The 22930-nt window shown below is 53.8% G+C and overlaps 1 protein-coding gene across 1 annotated transcript in view; it reads left to right on the top strand.

Annotated features, from left to right (window-relative positions):
* The window catches only part of FBN3 (fibrillin 3), a 287866-nt gene that overhangs the window by 237483 nt on the left and 27453 nt on the right, over positions 1–22930 (top strand). The window contains exons 38-53 of the mRNA XM_084614426.1: positions 2169–2237; positions 2778–2903; positions 3920–4045; positions 4947–5096; positions 5823–5894; positions 8793–8918; positions 10132–10257; positions 15265–15390; positions 15705–15821; positions 16751–16879; positions 18826–18945; positions 19697–19822; positions 20355–20507; positions 21455–21520; positions 22165–22290; positions 22548–22667. Coding sequence (XP_084470552.1) covers positions 2169–2237; positions 2778–2903; positions 3920–4045; positions 4947–5096; positions 5823–5894; positions 8793–8918; positions 10132–10257; positions 15265–15390; positions 15705–15821; positions 16751–16879; positions 18826–18945; positions 19697–19822; positions 20355–20507; positions 21455–21520; positions 22165–22290; positions 22548–22667 — 1878 coding nt within the window. The remainder of the gene's footprint in view (positions 1–2168; positions 2238–2777; positions 2904–3919; positions 4046–4946; positions 5097–5822; positions 5895–8792; positions 8919–10131; positions 10258–15264; positions 15391–15704; positions 15822–16750; positions 16880–18825; positions 18946–19696; positions 19823–20354; positions 20508–21454; positions 21521–22164; positions 22291–22547; positions 22668–22930) is intronic.

Genomic DNA, 22930 nt, shown 5'->3' with positions numbered 1-22930 from the left:
TCCAGTTTGAATCCATCTCTCTTAAACATGAGAGACCAGAACTGCACACACTATTCCAGGTGAGATCTCACCAGTGCCTTGTACCTCACCTGATGCATCCTAGGATTTCAGTAGCCTTTTTCACGGCCGCATCACAATGGTGGCTCATTGTTATCCTGTGGTCAACCAACACAGCCAGACCTTTCTCCTCCTCTGGCACTTCCAACTGGTTCGTCCCCAGCTTATACCAACATTCTTGTTGTTAGTCTATATGTGCATGACCTTGAAATTTGCACTATTAAATTTCATTCCATTTCTATTACTCCAGTTTTCAAGGTCATCCAGATCTTCTTGTATGATATTCCAGTCCTCCTCCATATTGGTAATACCCCCCAACTTTGTATCATCCGCAAATTTCCTTAGCACACTCCCACTTTTTGTGCCAAGGTCATTAATGAAAATGTTAAATAAGATTGGCCCAAGGCCTGAGGAATTCCATTAGAACCTCCCTCCAGCCTGACAGTTCACTTTTCAGTATGACCTGCTGTAGTCTCCCCTTTAACCAGTTCCTTACCCACCTTTTGGTTCTTGTATTAATCCCCATCTTCTCCGGTTTAACTAATAATTTCTCATGTGGAACTGTACTAATGCTGTACAGAAATCCTGGTAGATTAGACCTACTGAATTTCCTTGTCTGGAAAATCAGTTATCTTCTCAAAAGAAACAGATCTTTAGTAAAACTATGTCATGTTTTATCCCAGTTACCATTTACCTATTTGTCCTTATCTACTTTCTCTTTCAAAATTTGTTCCAAGACCTTGCATGCAATTGAGGTCAAATTAACTGACCTCTAGTTTTCCAGATCACTTCTTTTTTTTTTCTTAAATATAGGTACTATATTTGCAACTCTCCAGTCATAATGTATGACTGCTAAATTTATAGATTCATTAAAAATCCTTGCTATTGGGCTTGCCATTTTATGTGCCGGTTCCTTTAATATTCTTGGATGGAGATTATTCAGGCCCCCCAGTTTGGTCCCATTAAGCCATTTGAGTTTGGCTTTCACCTCAGAGGTGGTAACTTCTACTTCCATATCCTCATTTCCATTAGCCACCCTGCTACTACCCTTAAGCTCCTCATTAAAAACTGAGGCAAAGTATTCGTTTAGGTGTTGATCATGCCTAGATGATCTTTAATCTCCACCCCATCCTCAGTGCTTAGCGGTCCCACTTCTTCTTTCCTTGTTTTTATTTTATTTTATTTATTTATATGGCTATAGAACCTTTTACTGTTGGTTTTAATTCCCTTTGCAAGGTCCAGCTCTGCCTGGCTGTTGGCAATTCTCACTTTTCCCTATACTTTCTGACCTCCAAGAGGTAGCTTTCCTTGCTGATCCATCTCATCTTCCATTCCTTGTAGGTTTTCTGCTTTCTCTTAATCACCTGCTTGTTCATCCAGCTTACTCTGCCACCCTTCCCTACAAATTTTTCCCCTTGCTTGGATGCAGGCTCCAGATAAGTATCTAAATGTGGAGGAATCTTGGAATTACTTTAAGTCGAAGTTGCAGAAATTGAGTTCTTCTGTCCAGTCCACTTCCTGAAGTAATTCCCTTATTTTTTTAAGTTTGCCACTTTGAAATTGAGGCCCCTAGTTGCAGATCTGTTTTTGTTTAGTCTTCTGTGTAATTTAAACTAAATTAACTCATGATCACTCAAACCAAAATTGTCCTCTGCAAACAGTTCTTCTACCTCACTACTTACCAATGCTAAATGTAACATGGCATGGCCTCTTGTTGGTTCAGTGACTATTTGGTGAAAAAATCTGTCAGCTATCACATCCAGGAATATCTGGGCCCTACTCTTACTAGTAGCATTTGTCCTGCAATCACTATCTGGGAAATTAAGATCTCCCACTATATTTCCTCTTGTTATCCATTCTCCTACCTTTGGTTGTTCCTTTCTCCTGGGAGCATCACTCTGGATCAGGGTGTGATGAGCTGGGCTGGAGGCTGGGCAGGCATGGGACAGGCTGGGACAGAGTGCGAGAGGCTGGGTTGGGCTACTCTGGCCTGGACCTGGGGCACTTTGGCCCTTGTGGCCTGTCCCTTTCCCTGCGTTTTGGCTCGTTTCTCCACGGGGAGCCACTCAGTGCAGTTCAATGCCACCCAGTAACTGGCTCTCTCCCCGCAGCGGAGTACAAGACCCTGTGCCCCGGAGGAGAAGGCTTCAGGCCCAACCCCATCACAGTCATCCTGGAGGGTAAGCAGAACTGGCGCCCACATGCCCCCGCCCATTCCAGGGAAAGCACAACCTCAGGCTTCACGGCCCTGAGAATCACAGAATCTCAGGGTCGGAAGGGACCTCAGGAGGTCATCTAGTCCAACTCCCTGCTCAAAGCAGGACCAATCCCCAATTTTTGCCCCAGATCCCTAAACAGCCCTCTCAAGGATTGAACTCACAACGCTGGGTTTAGCAGGCCAATGCTCAAACCCCTGAGCTATCCCTCCCCCAGCAGAAGGCACTCTCCCTCCCACCCCCACGGCCCTTCCTCTGCCCACAGGCTGAGGCCAGCTGACAGCTTCTGGCCCTTCTGCACCATGTGACATGTGACGAGTCTGTGCCCCTCAGCCTGAGCCTTGCAGCCGCCAGCTCCGCTGCACTCAGGTGCTGATCGGCGCCCAAGGCAGTGGGTGTGAGAAGTGGCTGTGTGCAGACAGCGCACACTCGGGAACGCTGCCTCGGGGGCTGCCAGGACTTGGTCGGGGGGTCGAGTGCTTCCCTTTTGCTCTCCATTCACAGATATTGATGAGTGCCAGGAGCTGCCAGGCCTCTGCCAGGGGGGCAACTGTGTGAACACTTTTGGCAGCTTCCAGTGCGAGTGCCCCCTAGGCTACTACCTCAACGAGGACACACGCATCTGTGAAGGTACCGCGCTGCCGCGTGTGCGGGAGAGTGTGTGTGTGCTCACGTGTGTGGGGGAGTGTGTGTGTGTGCACATGTGTGTGCAGGAGAGTGTATCTGTGTGTGTACATGTGTGTGCGGGAGTGTGTCTGTGTGTGCACATGTGTGTGCGGGAGCGTGTGTGTGCACATGTGTGCGGGAGCGTGTGTCCGCATGTGTGTGTACATTGAAGGGCTGCATGCATACGAGGGGAGTATACATGTGTATCTGCATGTGTGGGGAGTGTGTGCACATGTGTGGGTGCGTGCACATGCATAGAGGTGTGCATTTCTGAGTGTGTGCACATGCGTGTATGTGGGGGTGTGCATGCCGAGAGGTGTGCATGTCTATATGGGTACATGTGCATGTGTGTGTATGGGGCTGTGTGTGGGTGTGCGTGTCTGGTGCCCGGCTGTGGGGAGTGTCCCTGTGTGTGTGCCGGGGCTGTGTGTGTGCATTGGGCTGTGTGTGGGTGCATATGTGTGCCCGGCTGTGCTTTGCTCAGGGCCTGCTTCGGAGCAGGCCGACATCCCTGCCCTTGTCCTGATGCGGTGTGTGGCTGGTAACAACTCACAAGACGCAGCCGCGCGACCGGCCCTTTGCCCTGATCCCTTCGTTCCTTCCCCAGATGCCCCAGACCCAGCCCCGAGCTTGCTGGGGAGGATCCCTCCCTCCCTTTGGGGTGCGGGACAAAGGAACCAGCCCCTTCTGCGGGGCTCCAATCCCAGCACTCCCAGGGCTGATGTCTTTGGGGGCCCTTGCCTGTGGGGTGGCCTTGGCAATGTCCCTTCCCCCCACCCTCTGCCAGACCTGCCCCCCGCCCTGTGCCAGACATGCCCCCCTGCCCTATGCCAGACCTATCCCCCGTCCTGTGCCAGACCTGCCCCCCTGCCCTATGCCAGACCTACCCCCCGCCCTGTGCCAGACCTACCCCCCACCCTGTGCCAGACCTGCCCCTCGTCCTGTGCGTGCGGGTGTAATCTTGTCGTTGCTTTTGGCAGATATTGACGAGTGCTCTGCCCACATCGGGATCTGCGGCCCTGGGACTTGCTACAACACCCTGGGCAACTACACCTGCGTGTGCCCCCCTGAGTACATGCAGGTCAATGGAGGAAACAACTGCATGGGTACGGTGCCATCTCCAGCCAGGCAGGGCGGGGGCTGGGAGGGAGCTGGCTGGCAATGCCCAGTGGCCCTGTTGGCTTTCCTCATTCACTACGGGCAACATGGTGACAAGAGAGCAGGGAGTGTGGTGAGAGCAGGAGCTGGGAGTCAGGACTTCCGGGTTCTCTGCCACTCACTCACTGCAAGACCTTGGGTGCATCACTTCCCCTCCCTTGCCCCTCTGTACATGGGGCTGAGCTCAGCCTGCCTGCTGTGGTGCTGGGAGGGTGATCTGGTGCCACAGAGAGTGGTGAGGGGGTGAGGGTCTGGCCGGGCTTTGCTCCCCGCAGTCCTCCTGCCTCGCAGTCCGCAGTCACTCCTCACTGGGAGCTGACCAGAGACACAAATTGGGGGGAGGGCGCACAGGTTCAGATGGACGTTTCTGGGCCGGGGCTCCTTGTCCCTGTCAGGGGCTCTCAGGCGTCTGCCGCAAGGCCACAGGCTGCTCCTGACTCTGCTCCCAGCGTTGGTTCCACGGGGCCCAAGGGACCTGGCCAAGGCTGTGTGCTGGGGTTGCGGCTCCCCGCGGTGGTACTCTCTGTGCAGGGAGGCCTGGGCTCACTCCCAGCACCCCTGCCCCGGAGGCTGGCACAGGGGCAAGCTGGGCTCTGCTCCCATCTCTGCAGCTGGCTCCCTTGGGGAACCCAGGCCGGGCGCCACGTCTCTGGGATGGTTTCCCTCTCTTCAGGGCAGGGATGATCATTGGGCAGCCAAGGACCGAGGTGCCAGGAGCTAGCGAGGTGTCGCGGGACAGCTGTTCTCAGGCAGTGGCCCCCGCCCCTGCGCCCTCTCCGGCGGGTGAGGTGCCTGAGGCGCAGCCGGCCGCCCCGGAGCAGCCGGGTCTGATCTGTGTCCGCTTTGCAGACATGAGGAAGAGCGTGTGCTACCGCAACTACAACGACACCTGTGAGAACGAGCTCTCCTTCAACATGACCAAGAAGATGTGCTGCTGCTCCTACAACATCGGCAAGGCCTGGAACAAGCCCTGCGAGCCCTGCCCCACCCCCGCCAGCTGTGAGTCACCGGCACCCGGAGAAGGGTCTGGCTGCGGGAGTCTCTCGGGTTACAGCTGCTCCCCCTCTGCCCTCTGGACGCTCTGCGTCTGGCCACCCCCCGGTGTCTCGGGGCACAGGATCATCCTGGTCCCAGCTGACAGCTGTGCCAAGAGAGCGGCCCTGGTACAGGGAGTGAGTGACAGCATCACCTCCCCCGGGGCGTGCAGGGCAGTGTGCTCCCCGCAGCAGGGGCTGGGCAACGGCAGAACTCCAATGGTGGACGATACCGAGAGCCTCTGTGGAGCAGGAGACCATGCAACCATCCCAGGCCATGCTGTGTGTGCAGCCTGGGGTGTGGGGTGTGTGGGGTGTGTGGGGGTGGCCCTGGAGCCCCAGGACACGGGTGGGGGGTGCAATGTGGGGGGATGGCCCTGGAGTCCCAGCACACGGGGGATGGGGTCTCTGTGGTTCTGAGCTGTGCAGAATGTGGGTGTGCTATATGGGGGGGAGGGGAGGACGGTGTGGGTCAGGGGGAGGTTGTGAAGGGTCCCAGCCCTGCAATGGGTAACCTGCTGGCATGGAGATAGATGTTTCCTGCTGTCTCAGCGGTCTCCCCGTCAGTCAGCTCCATCCCTGGGTGTAGGGTTTCACCCCCTGGGTGCTCTGTGCCCCAGGCCCCCTCGTACTGACTTTGTCCTGGTCTGTCTGCTGGGCGTCCTGTGTAACCCTGTCCTTTCCCTTCCAGCCGAGTACCAGATCCTTTGTGGGAACCAGGCCCCTGGCTTTATCATTGACATTCACACGGGGAAGCCAATCGGTGAGTACCACTGGGGCTGTCACAGAGCTGCTGCCTTTGCCCACACGCACTGCCATCCCCAGTTCTACTCCTGCCCCTTCCTCTGCTCCCCAGCTTGGGTCTTCTGCTCATTGCCTGCTTCCCTCCTTTGTGTGCATGAGGCCTGGGGACAAGGAGAAGCAGGAGGGGAATGAGAAGGCCCAGACAGGGCCTAGGTCTTGCAGCGGGGGGACTAAAGGCAGCACTGTGTGGCTGCATGTGCAGGGTCTCAGGATGCAGACCACGTAGACGCTGCTTACAGAGATCCCTGGGTTTTTTGTGTGCCCCATGCTGGCTGGGCTTGGCTCAGCTCGATTCTGTTCTTATCCCTCCCTCATCACCAGAGTATCTGAGCACCATCCACGAAGTCATTAAGTGACGAGACTTACGTGTCCCATGTGGTTCCTTCTCACTCACTTCCTCTCCCCAGGGTAGAATCCTGTGTGCAGTGCAGTCTCTGTTTTGGTAGGGTTTTGTTTATCAATTACCCGGCTGCTCTGCGCTCTCTGGTACTCACACCCAGCATGGCCCAGGATGTCTGCAGGGTTCTGTCTCCCAAAGATGAGCTTTACCCCGATAGTAGAGTTCCACGGGGCCGGAGGAGTGGGGCGCTCGCCCTGGCCCTCATCTTGGAGCGTTCCGAGAGTGTTGAGTTATGCTGAGTGCCTGACAGGGTCAGCTGGAGCCTGACACTTGAGCTGGGGTCTTTCCCTTACGTGTGTGTCACCCCCAGTAGCAAAGAAGTTGCAAGCCAAGTCCTGCTCTCAGAGAGAGCCCAGCCATTCTGGTGTTGGAAGGCTGGAGAGGGGTCAGAGAAGAGCCATGAGAATGATCAAAGGACTGGAAAACCTGCCTTCTAGTGAGAGACACATGGAGCTCCATCTATTTAGCTTAGGAAAGAGAAGGCAAGGGGTGAGCTGATTACATTCTATAACTATCTACATGGGGAACAAATATTTGATAATGAGCTCTTCAGTCTGGCAGGGAAAGCTCTAACACGAGCCAAGGGCTGGAAGTTGAAGCTATACAAATTCAGACTAGAAAGAAGGTGTGCTTTTTTAACAGTGAGAGCAATTAACCCTTGGAACAGTTTACCGGGGTGGTGATGAGTTCTCCATCACTGGCAATTTTTACACGGAGAGGTTGGTTTTCTCAAAGATCTGCTGTAGGAGTTCACATGGATTCATCCCATCCTCGGCACCATGATGTTTTGCTCAGATGCACCCTGGAATAGCAGTCCAAAACCACACAGAAAATGAAGCAAGACACCCAGGGAGGTTGTCAATCAAAACATGTAATAACCATGAACCCGTTAGGTCAGCAGTAGTCCAGACTAAACATGGTAACAGTAGGAACAGCAGATACGTAGCAGCAGAGTATGTGTGTGTGTGTGGGTATGTGCAGATACCCACACACATGCACACACTCACCCACATGTGTACACACACCCACACAGCCTTAAACAGGAACAGGAACCCTGAGTTCAGGGCGCAGGAACCAGGAGACAGAACAGTAATGGAGCAGGTAGGCAGCACCACACACCAGTGGCCACAACCGTGTTATAGAGGAGGTCACAAAGGTCCTTTCTGCCTTGGAATGTAAGAGTCACGCTGCAGGATCCCCAGGTGTGAGTGATGATGCACAGAAAGGGAAGGGGCATAACTGGCTGATCCCAGCTGAGGCTGCCAGGCTGGCAGTTCCACCGTCCCACCAGTTCACTGGCAGGCTGAGTCCGCGGGACCCAGACTCAGTGAGCTGAGACACAATAAAGATGGAGCTCCCCAGTGTGACAGTTGCAGTCAGCACAGACCAGAAGCGAAGGCTCCCACAGGCAGGACCAGGGCCTGGCCAGGCCAGGACTGCATGAGAAAGCACAGTGCTCCTGCAGCCGCCGGCAGAAAGGGCTCAGAGCCCTGATAGCTTGGGAGCTAGAGGACCTAAACTCGTAGCACTCGCTCCCGCCCTGCCAGTGGCCTTCCTTTGGCGAGGGCGTGGAGCACTCCAGAAGAGCAGCTGAGAGATGAGGTCTGGATTCCAGTGGAGAGAAAGCAAGATGCTCCTCTGGATGTGCTGTCAAGGTCTAGGATCTTGCAACCTATCATGGTGCTGCTCTGTAGCATTTGAAGGATGGAGTCCCTAGCCCTGGCGGTTCAGGCGAGAGCAGATGTTATCTCTGTTGGGTCTCGGTGCTGGCCTTGGTGCCAAGCTTTTCTGGCTCTGGGACAGGACTCAACAGAGCAAGGGGAAGACCCATTTATTTTTCAGTCCCCAAGAAACCCAGAGTGTAGAAGCAAAGACCAAGTTGCCAAAGTTGTGTGAGCAGCTGTGCCCAGAGGCTGGGCAGAGGGCTCCTGGTCCGGGACTTGATAAGCCAGTGGTGGAATCACTGGTCATTTCAGCATGACCCAGTGGCATTTCCTGGGCTGTCAGTTCAGCTTCCCCTCCCAGCTGCTCTCCTGGGCTGGGGCCAGCCCCAGGGGCACTAGCAGGAGTCAGCACAGGGGAGGGGGAAAGTCATGGACTCGTTTGGGATTCTTTCCAAACTTGCCCAGCCAGTGCAGGTTCTGTCAGCGACCCCTGTTTCACCTAGGGCAGAGTGGCCCAGGCCCTGCTCTGGCCCCACCTTCACCAAGGGAGGAAAGGGAGAGCCAGTTTTTGTAGCCTACGGCCACTTCCTGCCACGGAGAGTCATTGACCCGGGACCCTCCCTCATTGTAAATATTCATAGCTGGACCTGGGACCCCCACTGCTACAGCAAGGAGAGGGGGACAGATGTCATAACCCTGACTCTCTCCTCCCTCATCCCCAAGCCAGCGCTCTCTCACTCTCTCCCCCGGGCCTCCACCCCTCCGGTCGCTGATGGGACATTGTTCTCTGCAGATATTGACGAGTGCAGTGAGATCCCTGCTATCTGCACCAATGGCGTCTGCATCAACCAGATTGGCTCCTTCCGGTGCGAGTGCCCCATCGGGTTCAGCTACAACAACATTCTGCTCATCTGTGAAGGTAACGGGTTGGGGCTGCAGGGCTGACGGCCCCCAGGGCTCACAGTCACGCTGGCAGAGCAGACGGTGATGGGCCCTCAGCATGGCACATCACTGTGGCACTAATGAGGAGCAAGACACCAGCTCTGCACACCGCGCCCCGGGCTCTGACACAGCTTTGAGCCCAGAGCCCCTCTTCTGTCCACAAATCAAGATGACGCTGCTCAGCAAGGGCTCAGGTCCCAGGACCCTGCTCAGAGCCCGAGTCCTGCTGTGGTTCGGGTCCAAGCCTGTCATTCTACAGTGTGGACACAGGTCAAGCCACAGTCCCGAGTCAGAAGATCTGTGTAGTGCAGTATGGGCACATTAGCACCGCTGTGAGACCTGCGTCCAGCACTGTAAGCCCATGTTTGCAATGCAGTCTGGATGCTCAAGCATGGGCATGGAAAGCCCACGTCCCAGAGCCCCGGGCTCAGAGTGCAGTGTGGACAGTGCCTTGTGGGTGATCATCAGGGAAGGCCAAACTCTCCAAACAGCTAATTCCACCCAAAACATGTCCTTTTAAAAGCGTTTTAAAAGTTTTTGTTTTACCCAGGCCATGTCCACACTGCAGGGACTGTAAGTGGCGCAGCTTGGGTGCCGTCGCTGTGCCAACATAACCCCGCAGTGTAGACACAGCCTACAGGGGATTTCTGCCACTGTGGAAATGCTACCTCCCCGAGTGACAGCAACCGGGTGGATGGAAGCATTCTTCCATCAGCATCACTGCAGCTACCCCCGAGGGCCGGAGTATGTCAACCAGAGTTTTAAGTGTAGACTAGGCAACAGTGTTTCTTCTTGACAGCTTTCATTTTTCACTTCCCATTTTTGAGATAAAACGTTTATGAAAATGATGTTTTGAAATAGCTTTTGGCTTAAATCCCACCCAAAACACATTTCTTATTTCAAACCGCAGAAACTATCCAAAAAAAAAGGGTAAACGGCACATTTTGATTCAAACATTTTTGAGAAAATGAAATGCAAAAATGAAAATGTTGCCATTTAAAAAAAATCTCTCTGTTTTGGCCTTATTCCAAATTTCCCACGGTGCGGTGGTGACACCAGAGTCTGGCACAGCCTGCGTGGTCAGCGTGAGTGGTTTGGCTGTCCCAGTTCCTCCACAGTGCCATGGCGACTGACACCAGGGTCCCGCACACCCTGGGCCGTCAGTGTCAGCGGTTTCTTTCTCTGTGCAGACATTGATGAGTGCAGCAGCGGGGAGAACCTTTGCCAGCGCAATGCTGATTGCATCAACATCCCGGGCAGTTACAGGTGCGAATGCTCAACCGGATACAAGCTGTCACCTAGCGGAGCCTGTGTGGGTAAGATGGGCACTGTTGACTACCTATAGCAGAGGCAATGCTCAAGTGGGGCCCAGAGCCGCCATCAGGAAGGCGTCACTTCGTCTCTTTGTCTAGGAAGGGTTTCCATTGCCAAGGCTTGTGCCGTGGAATGGCAGGAATGGAACTGGGAGGCTGTCATTGTTCTCATTACAGTCATGGGTTTGGAAGGAGACTCGGGTTCTTTTACAAGTCTCGTGACTGTGACCTGCTGCTCCACACTCCGTGGATCCATGGGGGCTTCACAACTCAGAGGGATGCAGAGGTCTGGGGTCAGCGCAGAAATGCTGTATCAGTTCAGTAGCTAATGGGCACATCAGAAAACTGAGTGTGTGCATGGGATAATCCTGGAGGGAATGAAATACTCCCATCCCCTCTAGGTTAGGGGTGGGTGCATGGGGGAGGCAAGTCTGGGGGCATCTTACTCTGCCATTGCCTTCACCTTTGCTTGTTCCTGGGCTGTGGCGAAGCACTTCCTAGGTCTGGATTAGTATAGTAGCACCATGAAGATAATGGTTAAGACTGGCTTGCTGTTTGACAGCTGATTTTTTCTAAATGCTCTAAAATCCACATGCTGAGTCAGATTGTCTTGAAAGTTGCTGTATCTCCTGGGGGTCTGGTATAAGGTTACTGGTCCAGACTTGAGGTTGTTTGAGCAAGGGGTTGCCGAGTCACAGCCCCCCTAAAAATCACATGCCATCAAAATTTTACAGTCCTGAAATTTTTTTTGCCAAACCTGGGGCTAAAAACCTGGCTCTGGTCGTCCCCAAGCAGATCTCACCTGTTCTGGTTTGATTTCAGCCAGTGTCTGGCACGCACTGGGTCTTTGAGGAAGCAATATTTTAAAAGTCATTCTGCCTAAAAGTTGGATCTCTAGTCCAGCTCAAGCCAAGCCGATAAGACAGGCAAAGTCATTTGTGCAGGTTCAATAGGACTGGGGCTCTGGTGCAAGCCAGTGGTTGCAGGCAGTCGGGTGATTCAGGGTGGCATACTGTGGCATTTAACCTGGGCAGCACCCAAGTACTGTGAATTCAAGTCCTGCTCTTCACAGCTTTCTGAGAAATGTGTGTTGCATGTTCTGCCTGTATTCTTCAGGGGCTGCTGCTGGAAGGTTTGCCCTGAGAGCTAAACTACTGGTTTAACAGCCCACATGGGAAAAAGCTCTAAATCAACATGCAGACTCAGATTTTACTTTAAAAGTATCATCAAGAAAAATAATAATAATTGAATAGATGGAAGATGAAAGACTCTAGGAAGCAGTAGCATTAGGGTAAAGAGATCATGCTGCATGCTCCTCCCCCCTCGTTCCTGAGCAATGGAACTGATTGTGATCAAAGAAGAGCAAGTAGCTGAGATTCTCATCAATGTCAGCATGATCAAAGGGCTTGCTGAGCATCAGGATATGCACTCATGACAGACAGCCCTATTCTAAGGATGGACAATGCCAACTAATGTGGCACCAGAATACTGTCCTCATTCAAAAGAATAACTCATATTTACCACAAAAATAAACACAGAAAACAAGTTTCAGTGTTCTGCAATCATTCATCCAGTCCACAGCATCCAAGGGATCCCACCTGTCATTTTCACCTTTCAAAGTGCTGTACTTCCTTGGAAAGGGGTCCAAAGGAAATGCCAGACAATAGGAAAAATTGAATTACATGCCCCTTTTTAGAACAGTCACAGCAAATCTTAAATGATCCCCCCCCACAACAAAGTGCTATAGAAAAATCAAGCAGTATACAGACCATAACAAACATTTTCAGTGAGACTCTAACACAGAAGACAGAAGTTTGATAGGCCTTTTTTACTGCTTTTAAAATGGAAGTCCTACTGCAACATTAACTAAAGTGGTACCATCCTTCCCCACAACATCATTTCACCACAGCAGGGACCAGGATAGGGTTAGTGGTTCAAGGGGAGGGGTGAGGTCATTTGGGCAAGGAGATACTCAAACAGCCCCTCTGATAAGGAGCTGATTTTAATATTCAGATTGCTTTCAAGCCCCCAGGCCTAGCAAAATAGTCTTGAAAACTGATATTCTACTGCAGGGCTGGGATAGACTTTTGGAGAGGGTGGGAGCAGAATGCACATTGGGATGAATTGTGCTATTGGGTCAGGATGTATTCCTCTCCATGGGGCGGTCTCATTCCGATGAGGGCTGATTGAAAGCCGATAGGGGCAGAGGAGCACGCGGTTCAGATCCCTTAGGAGAGGATTTGTTAAATGGGATTCTCTGTATCAGGGATAGTCAATTATTGTTTGTCAAGATCCAGATTTCTTGGTCAAGGTATAGTGAAGGTCCAGACTCCTGAGAAAATAATAAAAAAATAACAATAATGATGATAATAAGTTGTGAATAACAAGATTCAAAAGCATCTAGCAGTCCAGATTTGGCGCACAGTCCACCTATTGACTATTCCTGCTAGTGAAGAGGAGAGGATAGAATGTGATAAAAGTACTGGTAGGAACTGAAGAGAAACAGGCAAACGAAAAAGAGTCCCATTCAATTACATCACATGAAGCCAGACAACTAAACATTGACAGATTTTAGAAGTGTTTGTATACAAATGCTAGAAGTGTAATACTAAGATGGGTGAACTTGAGCGGCTGGTATTAAATGAGGCTATCGGTATAACAGGCACTACAGAAACTAGGTGGAACAAGGAAAATCAACGGGACACAGTAATTCCAGGGTAGAGAATATATATGAATGACAGAGTAGGTCACGCTGGTAGGGGAGTGGAAGAAAGCACAGTGTCAAGTATAGTCAAAATCTTAAATGAACCAAACCCTACCATAGAATCTCTCCGGATAGAAATTCCATGCTTGAATAATAAGAACATAGCAGTAAGGATATATTACCGACCACCTGACCAGGATGGTGATGGTGAGTGTGAAATGCTCCAGGAGATTAGAGAGGCTATAAAAATAGAAAACTCAATAATAATGGGGGATTTCAACTATCCGCCTATTGACGGGATACATGTCACCTCAGGATGGGATGCTGAGATAAAGTTTCTAGACACCATTAATGACTGCTTCTTGGAGCAGTTAGTCCTGGAATCCACAGGAGGAGAGGCAATTCTTGATTTAGTCCTAAGTGGAGCACAGGATCCAGTCCAAGAGGTGAATATAGCTGAACCGCTCAGTTATAAGAAAAGGAGGACTTGTGGCACCTTCGAGACTAACCAATTTATTTGAGCATATACTGAATGCATCCGATGCAGTGAGCTGTAGCTCACGAAAGCTTATGCTCAAATAAATTGGTTAGTCTCTAAGGTGCCACAAGTCCTCCTTTTCTTTTTGTGGATACAGACTAACACGGCTGTTACTCTGAAACCGCTCAGTAATAGTGACCATAATGTAATTTAACAGCCTTGTGGGAGCGAAAATACCAAAGAAGCCCACCACAGTGGCATTTAACTTCAAAAAGGGGAACTCCACAAAAATGAGAAAGCTAGTTAAACAGAAATTAAAAAGAACACTCACAAGAGTGCAATGCCTGCAAGCTGCATGGAAACTATTTGAAAACACCATAATAGAGGCTCAAACTAAATGTATACCCCAAATTTAAAAAAAAAAACAGTAAGAGGACCAAAATATGCCACCATGGCTAAACAATAGAGTAAAAGTGGCAATTAGAGGTAAAAAGGCATCCTTTAAAAACTGGAAGTCAAATTCTACAGAAGAAAATAGAAAGGAACATAAATTGTTCCAAATCAAGTATAAAAGTATAATTAGCCATGCCAAAAAAGAATTTTAGGAGCAACTAGCAAAAGACACAAAAGCTAATAGCAACATGTTGTGTAAGTACATCAGAAGCAGGAAGTCTGTCAAACAATCATGGGGCCACTGGACGATCAAGATCTAAGGGAGCACTCAAGTAAAACAAGGCCATTCAGGAGAAGCTAAATGAATTCTTTGCATTGGTCTTCACTGCAGAGGTTGTGAGGGAGATTCCCACACCTGAGCCATTTGTTTTAGGTGACAAGTGTGAGGAACTGTCCCAAATTGAGGTGTCGATAGAGGAGGTTTTGGAACAAATTGAGAAATTGAACGTAGTGAGTCCCCAGGACCAGATGGTATTCACTCAGGAAAAATTGCAGAATTGCTAGCTGTAACCTATTGCTGAAACATGCCTCTGTATCACAGGATTGGCAGGTAGCTAATGTGACATCTATTTTTGAAAAGGGCTCCAGAGGCGATCCTGGCAATGATAGGCTGGGAAGCCTGACTTCAGTACCAGGCAAACTGGTTGAAATTATAGTAAAGAACGAATCTATCAGACACACAAATGAACACAATATGTTGGGGAAGAGTGAAGACGGTCCAGTGGCTAGTAGCCCAGGTGATCAGGGAGGCAATGCCCCATGCTGCTCTGGGTGTCCCTAAACCTCTGACTGCCAGATGCTTGCACTGCATGGTGGGTTAGATCACTTAATAATTGCCATGTTCTGTTCATTCCCTCTGGGGCACCCGGCAGCAGCCCCTGTCGGAAGACGGATACTGGGCTGGATGGACCCTTGGTCGGACCCAGTCTGGCCGTTCTGATGTTCTAATTTCATACCTCTGAAGTCCATGAATCAGGGCCCCCAGAATCATGCGATGGGCTAAAAAATCAGGAGATTTCAAAAAATAATAAATTCCGGGTCCTTTTTCTTTGCCTCCCGCGTTCTGAGCAGGTAGAGGCCTTGCTCGAGTGGCCCTGCGGCCACATGCCGTCTGCAGCCAGGGGAGCGAGCAACTTCCTATTCTTAGAAACATAAAGCTTCTCGGAGCCCCATGAGCTGGGGCTTTCAGTAAAACACCAGATAGCCTGAGATCTGAGGTGCAGTCGTGAGTGCTGGCAGCACCGCTGCTCAGCAAGGCTGCCACCAGCTGGTAGCCACAGGCATGGAAGCCATGTGGCCACGCTGGAGAGGGCATCTGTTCCCACTTCGGTTGGGGCCTCTCCTATTCACTGCTTTCTGTGTTCTTCTGTTATAGGTCGCAATGAATGCCAGGAAATCCCCAATGTCTGCAGCCATGGGGACTGTGTGGACACCGAGGGCAGCTACATCTGCATCTGTCACAACGGGTTCAAGGCCACAGGAGAACAGACCATGTGCATGGGTCAGTGCAGATGGCTCGGCAGCCCCATGGGCTGCTCCCTATTGCTTGGCAATAGATTTAAGCCCTTTCAAAAGGAAGTGAGAGCTCTCTGGGCCCCTGGAGGGTGGGCTTGCATGGGGAGGATGGGCCATGGCACGTCATAAGGCAGGCAGAGAGCTGGGCCATTGCGTCTCCTCGGCCCCAGGTTTCTGAGTCCTCGTGCTCACCTAAGCAGCACCAGACTGCCGCCCCCACCATGAGCGGCACTGACTGACTGCCCAGCTCCAGGCAAGCGAGGACTCAGCCCCCGACCTGCATTGATCTTCTCTTTTCAGATATCGATGAATGTGACCGGCAGCCCTGTGGGAACGGCACCTGCAAGAATACAGTAGGCTCCTACAACTGCCTGTGCTTCCCTGGCTTCGAGCTGACGCACAATAATGACTGCATGGGTGAGAGACTCCAGTGTCACTCAGTCACAGCTGTGTGGGTGCGAGAGTCAGATATCTCGCCAGCCATGGCTGGGTGGACATGATGGTTGGTTGTAAACACAGTGACAGCTGTGTGGGGGTGAGGGTTGAATGTCACTCAGTCACAGCTGTGTGAGAGTAAGGGTCAGGCGACACGGTGATGGCCGTGTGGGTGTGAGGGTGGGGTGTCACACACAGTCACAGCTATATGGGTGTGAAGGTCGGGTGTGAGGTCGTTAACGGTCAGTGTCACACAGCCATGGCCGTGTGGGTGTGAGGGTGGGGTGTCACACACAGTGACAGCTATATGGGTGTGAGGGTCGGGTGTGAGGTCGTTAACGGTCAGTGTCGCACAGCCATGGCCGTGTGGGTGTGAGGGTGGGGTGTCACACACAGTGACAGCTATATGGGTGTGAGGGTCGGGTGTGAGGTCGTTAACGGTCAGTGTCGCACAGCCATGGCCGTGTGGGTGTGAGGGTGGGATGTCACACACAGTCACAGCTATATGGGTGTGAGGGTCGGGTGTGAGGTCGTTAACGGTCAGTGTCGCACAGCCATGGCCGTGTGGGTGTGAGGGTGGGATGTCACACACAGTCACAGTTATATGGGTGTGAGTGTCGGGTGTGAGGTCGTTAATGGTCAGTGTCGCACAGCCATGGCCGTGTGGGTGTGAGGGTGGGGTGTCACACACAGTGACAGCTATATGGGTGTGAGGGTCGGGTGTGAGGTCGTTAACGGTCAGTGTCACACAGCCATGGCCGTGTGGGTGTGAGGGTTGGTATCTGACAGTCACAGCTGTGAAGGCATAAGGGTCGGTGTCTCAGTCACAGCTGTCTGGGTGCGAGGGCCGGGTGTCACACAGTCACCCTATGGGTTTGTCCCACTGTGCTTTTCTCTCCTGCTCTCTGCAGACATTGACGAGTGCTCATCCCTGGGGGGGCAGGTGTGCCGGAATGGCCAGTGTATAAACAGCGTTGGCTCCTTCCAGTGCTTGTGCCAGGAAGGGTATGACCGGACCCTGGATGGGAAGAACTGTGTCGGTGAGTGCCCGGGCAGCAGCCGCTGTAATTCTCATCACGCCCAGCCTGTGGGTTGACCATCTGCAGGCCCCTTCTGGCAAATGTGCTCATCTCCCTGCACCTGCTCCTACTCTGGGCAGTGGAATCTCTGCTCTGGCTCAGGGCCATGGCTGTGGGGCTAGGGGCTAGAGCTTGGGTCCCAGCCAGGAGAGATCCCAGGGCTGAGCCTGGGGGAGCTCACGCATCACTGGGCTCTCACTAGCTGCAGACACCTGGCTCCAGTGCCAAGCTGAGGGTTATTGAGCAAAGTCACTGCTCCGCACCTGGTACGGGATGCCATGGGAGTAGGGTTGCCAACTTTGTAATATTTAAAAGATGGACAGTCCAGGTGAAGTGCTGGAAGCTCTCCTGCCACGCCTCTTCCCCCCAAAGCCCTGCCCCTGCCCCACTTCTTCCCTCAAGGTCCCACCCCTGCCCCGCCTCTTCCCCTAAGGCCCCACCCCTACCCACTCCTCTCCTCCCCCCCCCCCCCCGTCGCTTGCTGCTTTTGCCCTCCTCCCCAGCTCCCCCTCCCCCCAGCCCAGGTCAGGAGGGACTCGCCAGCAGAGCCAGGGCTGGGAGCTGCAGCCACCTGACGCAGGAAGGAGGTGGCCCCGGCTGAGTAGGGCTGGCACGGGTGATGACCCTGCGCCTCCCTGTCTCCCCTGCCCATAGTAACCAGACTCTGAGTCTCTGGTCAGTAGACCTGACCAGACACTGTCAGGTCCCCTTTGTGACCAGACTTTCCAGCTGGAAACCGGGCACTTGGACACCCTGCATGGGATCTGGTGCCATGTACCTTCTCAACCAACAAACAGTTTTCTCGGGACATAAAAACTGTCTCATTGGCTACAGAGTGCCCAGCTCGGCTTCCTGGACAAGGAACCCCTGCTGGGCACAGTGTGGGAAATCCCTAGCCTGATGCAAAGCAAGATCGCCCCCTGCATCTCCAGCCACAACTCTGCTGACTGACCCCCACCTGTCCCTGGCACCAGGAGATGACTGCCCTGTTTCGAGCATCACAGTGTGAGAACTGGTTGAACATGGGCCTGTAGACAACAGCTGTTGTAGATACCCCAGATCTTATTCAGCAGCAGATACCAGGTGCCTTCCTGGCAAAGGTAGCCCAGGTGGTGCCCTGCTGTGGGAGGAGCTCAAAGTGCTTCCCAAGGTCTGGTTAGTGGAGGTGTTGTTGCCAGGCTAGTCACCATGTGCAGCTGCTGGGCTCACTGTGTGGTGCAGAGACACGCAGCGGTGTGCCCCAGCCCTTCTGCCTGTGCCGGCGGCTCCCACGCACAGCCCCGGGGCATTCCCACAGCAGCTGAGGAGCACAGGGAGAGGACTGGAGATCACTGGGGTTCCGGGGGAGCAGTGGGGCCCTGTCACAGAGTGTGGGGGAGTCCAGGCCCTGCACCCCTCTTCCTGGGATTCACTGAGACTCAGCCAGCCAGTAAAACAGAAGGTTTATTGGACAACAGGAACACAGTCCAAAAGAGCTTGTGGGTACACCCAGGACCCCTCAGTCAAGTCCTTCTGGGGGAGCAGGGAACCTAGACCCCAGCCCTGGGGTTCCCTGCGTTCCACCACCCAGCACCAAACTGAAACTAAACCTCCACAGCAGGCTCCCTCCTGCAGCCTCTGTCCACATTCCTGGGCAGAGGTGTCACCTCCCCCTCCTGGCTCAGGTTACAGGCTCTCAGGTCTCCCATTGAAACTCCCCTGCCGCATTCCCAGGTCAACACTCCCCCCTCCCTGCTGCGTCACAGGCCCTGTTGGGCTATGGCTCCCACTGCTGCCCTTGTAGGGTCCCTGGTGCGGTGGAATGTGTAATGCTCAGGGGGTCCCTGCCTGTGGGCCAGGAAGGCTCCACATGGCAAAGCGGCCGGAGTCCAGCCCCTGGGTGACTTTCCCCTCTTGTTTCTTTTCAGACATCAATGAGTGTGTGAGCCTGCCTGGAACCTGCTCTCCGGGGACGTGTCAGAACCTGGAAGGCTCTTTCCGCTGCATCTGCCCCCCGGGGTACGAGGTGCAGAATGACAACTGCATCGGTAAGGGTGGTTCCTCCATCCTACCACCACACAGGGCTACTCTGTCACCAGCCTGGGACAGGTGTTTCCTAGGCAGCAGGGATACAGGGGCTGCCCCAAGGACTTACCCTCTAAAGCAGTTGGGTGGAGGCTAAGGCTGGGGTACGACAGCCACAGAGCAGTAGATGGCTGGCCAGGGATGCTTCACTCCCATCTTGTTAGTTTCACAGTTGATAAGGGGATATTTTTAACAGTGTAATGAACACGCCAGCCTCTAATGGAGAGAATCAGCACTGCCCAGTTGTGTGTCATAGGCCCCACACTGTGAATAGCTAGTGGTGATTCCCTGTTAATGTAAGCGGCCGCGACCTTGGCTTTGGAGAAGGAGGAAGAGAGCTGTCATCATGACAGCATGCTGTGTAGGGACCGGTGCAGTTCTGACTTTGCTTACTGTTCCGGGGTCTCAGGGAGCCAGGCACTGGTGGGTGTTGGGCCCCTGGGGCAGTGGTACTGTGTGGCTGCAGCCTACGCTGTGCAGGGGAGATGGCTGTGGGGACCGGCCCAGACGGATGATGGGAGTTGGGTGTGACTGGGGGACGGGAGCGCGCCCCCCAGTGGAAGCTCTCAGGAAACATGCCTGCTTTCCCGCAGGAGTGACCCCTGAGCTCTGCAGGGCCCCTGCACCTGCCCGGGGGTCTCGGTGCCATAGAAGGAGCTGAGATCTTTGCCCTGGTACACGTCTAACCCACTCCTCTGTCTGTCCTGCTCCCAGATATCAACGAGTGTGAGGAGGAGCCCAACATCTGCCTGTTTGGTACCTGCACCAACACCCCCGGCAGCTTCCAGTGCATCTGTCCCCCCGGCTTTGTCCTGTCCGACAATGGCCGCAGATGCTTTGGTGAGTGTGCGTGGCCTCGCTCACAGCCCGTGGGGTCCTCGGAGGCAGTGCTCGTGGGGGGGGGAGGGGCGCTGAGGTAGGAATCCTGTGGCCCCCGCGGTGCCACCCAGTGTTGGGGCCCTGCCAGCTGCCATTGCTGGGATGGGCACTGTCACCCCTGGACATCTGTGTGCCAGGGGCAGGAGAGCTCCCAGAGAGCATTGAGCCCCAGGGCATGCTTGGTATCGGGGCATTGGCCCGATGTGCCTTCCTCACAGCTCTGATCCCTTGGGGGCTCATCTCTGCCTGGGGCTAGCTTAGGGGGCCGCTCCGTATCCATGTGCCAGAGCTGCTTGTCTCTCAGGGTCTGCTGCTTGCACATGGAGCCGCGTTCTGTGGGCTCCCAATCCTGCTCCCATTGCTGTCAGCGGCCAAACTCTTGTTCACTTACACACGTGATGCAGGCTTGGGCCCATACCACGTGCAGCGTGTCACCAGGAGGTGCCACGCCCGTCTTGGACGTCTGTAACATTCTCCCCTCCTGCTGCTGCAGACACCCGCCAGAGTTTCTGCTTCACCCGCTTCGACAATGGCAAGTGCTCCGTCCCCAAGGCCTTCAACACCACCAAAGCCCGCTGCTGCTGCAGCAAGATGCCTGGAGAGGGCTGGGGCGACCCCTGCGAGCTGTGCCCCCAGGAAGGAAACGGTAGGTGTCCCAGCCCCTCGGGATCAGCTGTGGCTGCAGGAGTCAGTGTGCATCGGATGCAGTAGGGAGCCTAGAGGAGGAGCCAGCCTGGGGCAGGGATCCCATAAGCCAGTTGTTCTCAACCAGGGGTACATGTTCCCCCAGGGGGTACGCAGACATCTCTCAGGGGGTCCATCAACTCATCTCAATATTTGCCTAGTTTTATAACAGGCTCCATAAAAAGCACTAGAGAAGTCAGTACAAACTAAAATGTCATCCAGACAGTGACTTGTTTATTCTGCTCTATAGACTATACACTGAAATGTAAGTAAAATATTTATATTCCAGCTGATTTATTTTATAATTATATGGTCAAAATGAGGGTCAGCACTTTTTCAGTAACACTGGGCTGTGACACTTTTGTATTTTTATGTCTGATTTTGTAAGCAAGTAGTTGTTAAGTGAGGTGAAACTTGGGGGTCTGCAAGACAAATCAGACTCCAGAAAGGGATACAGTGGTCTGGAAAGATTGAGAGCCATTGCCATAAGGGATGCTCCTCAGTGGGATTGCAGCACTCTTGGATCCCAGCAGAGCGGAGGCTTTCTCTGCCAGGAGGGTGGGAAGGGGTGCCCCATAGAGACAGGAGCAGAGTGCTGGGCATTTAGACCCTGGGTTCTGCTATGAGCTCTGCCACCAATTCGCTGGTGGGACAAGTCACTGCCGTCCTGTGTGCCTCTGGTTCCCAGTGGGGTGCAGTTCATTTCCCCACCTCACGGGGGCACTGTGTGCTTCCAAGCATGACGAGTGACGTAATCATCAAGCATCATCATTAGGATTAACGAACCCAGCAGAAGTGCTGCCCTATCACTCTCCCGGCTGGCTTTCCCAGACGGCCACTGTCACCTGCATTCCAACTCCAGCTACCGGGAGCAGCTGCTGGCACATCTCATCTTTCTCCTTCTCCCAGTTGCCTTCCAGGAGCTGTGCCCGTACGGCCACGGGGCGATCCCCGGCCCAGGCGATACCCGGGAAGGTAAGTGCCAGTGTTCAGGAAACAGCACGGGCCAAACGGCACGGCCACTGGAGCGTGCCAGTAAGCGGTGCTGCACCAGGGACTCGGACGGAGCAGCAGCCAGGCTCGGCTAGTCGGGACAGCCAGTGCTGAGCCCCCGTGCCGGGTGCCGAGAGTGCTAGCTGTGTGGAGAGGCAGGCCCTCAGAGCACTGGCGGCATGGGGGGGCCCTCAGAGAGCAGGCATATGGAGGGGGCCCTCAGAGAGCAGGCAGTATGGAGGGGAGTGTCTCAGAGAGCTGGCAGAATGGGGGGCCCTCAGAAAGCAGGCAGCATGTGGGGCATCTCAGAGAGTTGGCAGCATGGGGGGTCCTCAGGGAGCAGGCAGCATGGGGGGGGTCTCAAAGCGCTGGCGGCATGGGGGGCGTCTCATAGCGCTGGCTCAGAGCTGCAGGCCCCCCATGGGCTCAGGCCATGCCATGCTGCACCCTGAGGTCCTCACTCAGTTTTCACTGACTCCAGGGAGGGAGGCCCAGGGACTGTCCCACCGGAATAGGCTGTGGCCTGCGGCTGCTGACCCTACAGGGGGACTGTGTGTGTATGGCAAGGCTACCCGAAAATGGGGTCCCAAGCAAGGGCCATTCATAGGCAGCATTTCTATCCCCAGATGTGAACGAGTGCGCCGAGAACCTCGGGATCTGCATCAACGGGGCTTGTATTAACACTGATGGCTCCTTCCGCTGCGAGTGTCCCTTTGGCTATAATTTGGATTACACCGGAGTCAACTGTGTGGGTGAGCGTCACGGCCCTGGGTGGGGGGAGCTGCTCTGGGGGGAGGTGGGTGCTGAGTTATTCTGCGACCACGTGCCAAATTCTGGAGTAGATGTTTCTAGCTCTTGCTCTTTCCCTTGAACTCCAGGGTGGAGTTCCTCGCTCCCCCACAGGGGCTGGTAGATTTGCCTGGGGCTGCCTGAATGCTCTGGCTGCAGGAAAACGCCAGCCGGAGTCTTTCCTGTGGCTGCACTAACGCCATTCCTGGCCTTCCCCCAGATACCGATGAGTGCTCCATCGGCAACCCCTGTGGGAACGGGACCTGCACCAACGTGGTGGGAGGCTTCGAATGCACCTGCGACGAGGGATTTGAGCCAGGCCCCATGATGACCTGCGAAGGTAATGTTCCTCTGGGGCACAGAGCACAGTGCCTTTCCCCGTGGAGTCTCAGGAGTCCTGCAGTGGGGTCAATGCAACCAGCCTTCCCATGCAGCAAAGAGGCAGACAGCCCCGTTAGACAGTGGGGGAAGGGCAGAGTCTGACATCTGTCTCCTTTCCCCAGAACCCCTGTCTCCGGCTGGACCTGCGGTCACATTTGGGGAGGTTTTGGGGTTGTTGGATCCGTGTAAAATTATTTCCTGTGAAGGGCAGAGCCCTGAGCG

The sequence above is a fragment of the Lepidochelys olivacea genome (genome assembly GCF_965140295.1).
Source record: "Lepidochelys olivacea isolate rLepOli2 genome assembly, chromosome: 25".
In the NCBI taxonomy this organism is placed as follows: Eukaryota; Metazoa; Chordata; order Testudines; family Cheloniidae; genus Lepidochelys; species Lepidochelys olivacea.
Note: the sequence above shows the minus strand (reverse complement) of the source record. Positions and strands in the feature narration are given on the sequence as shown.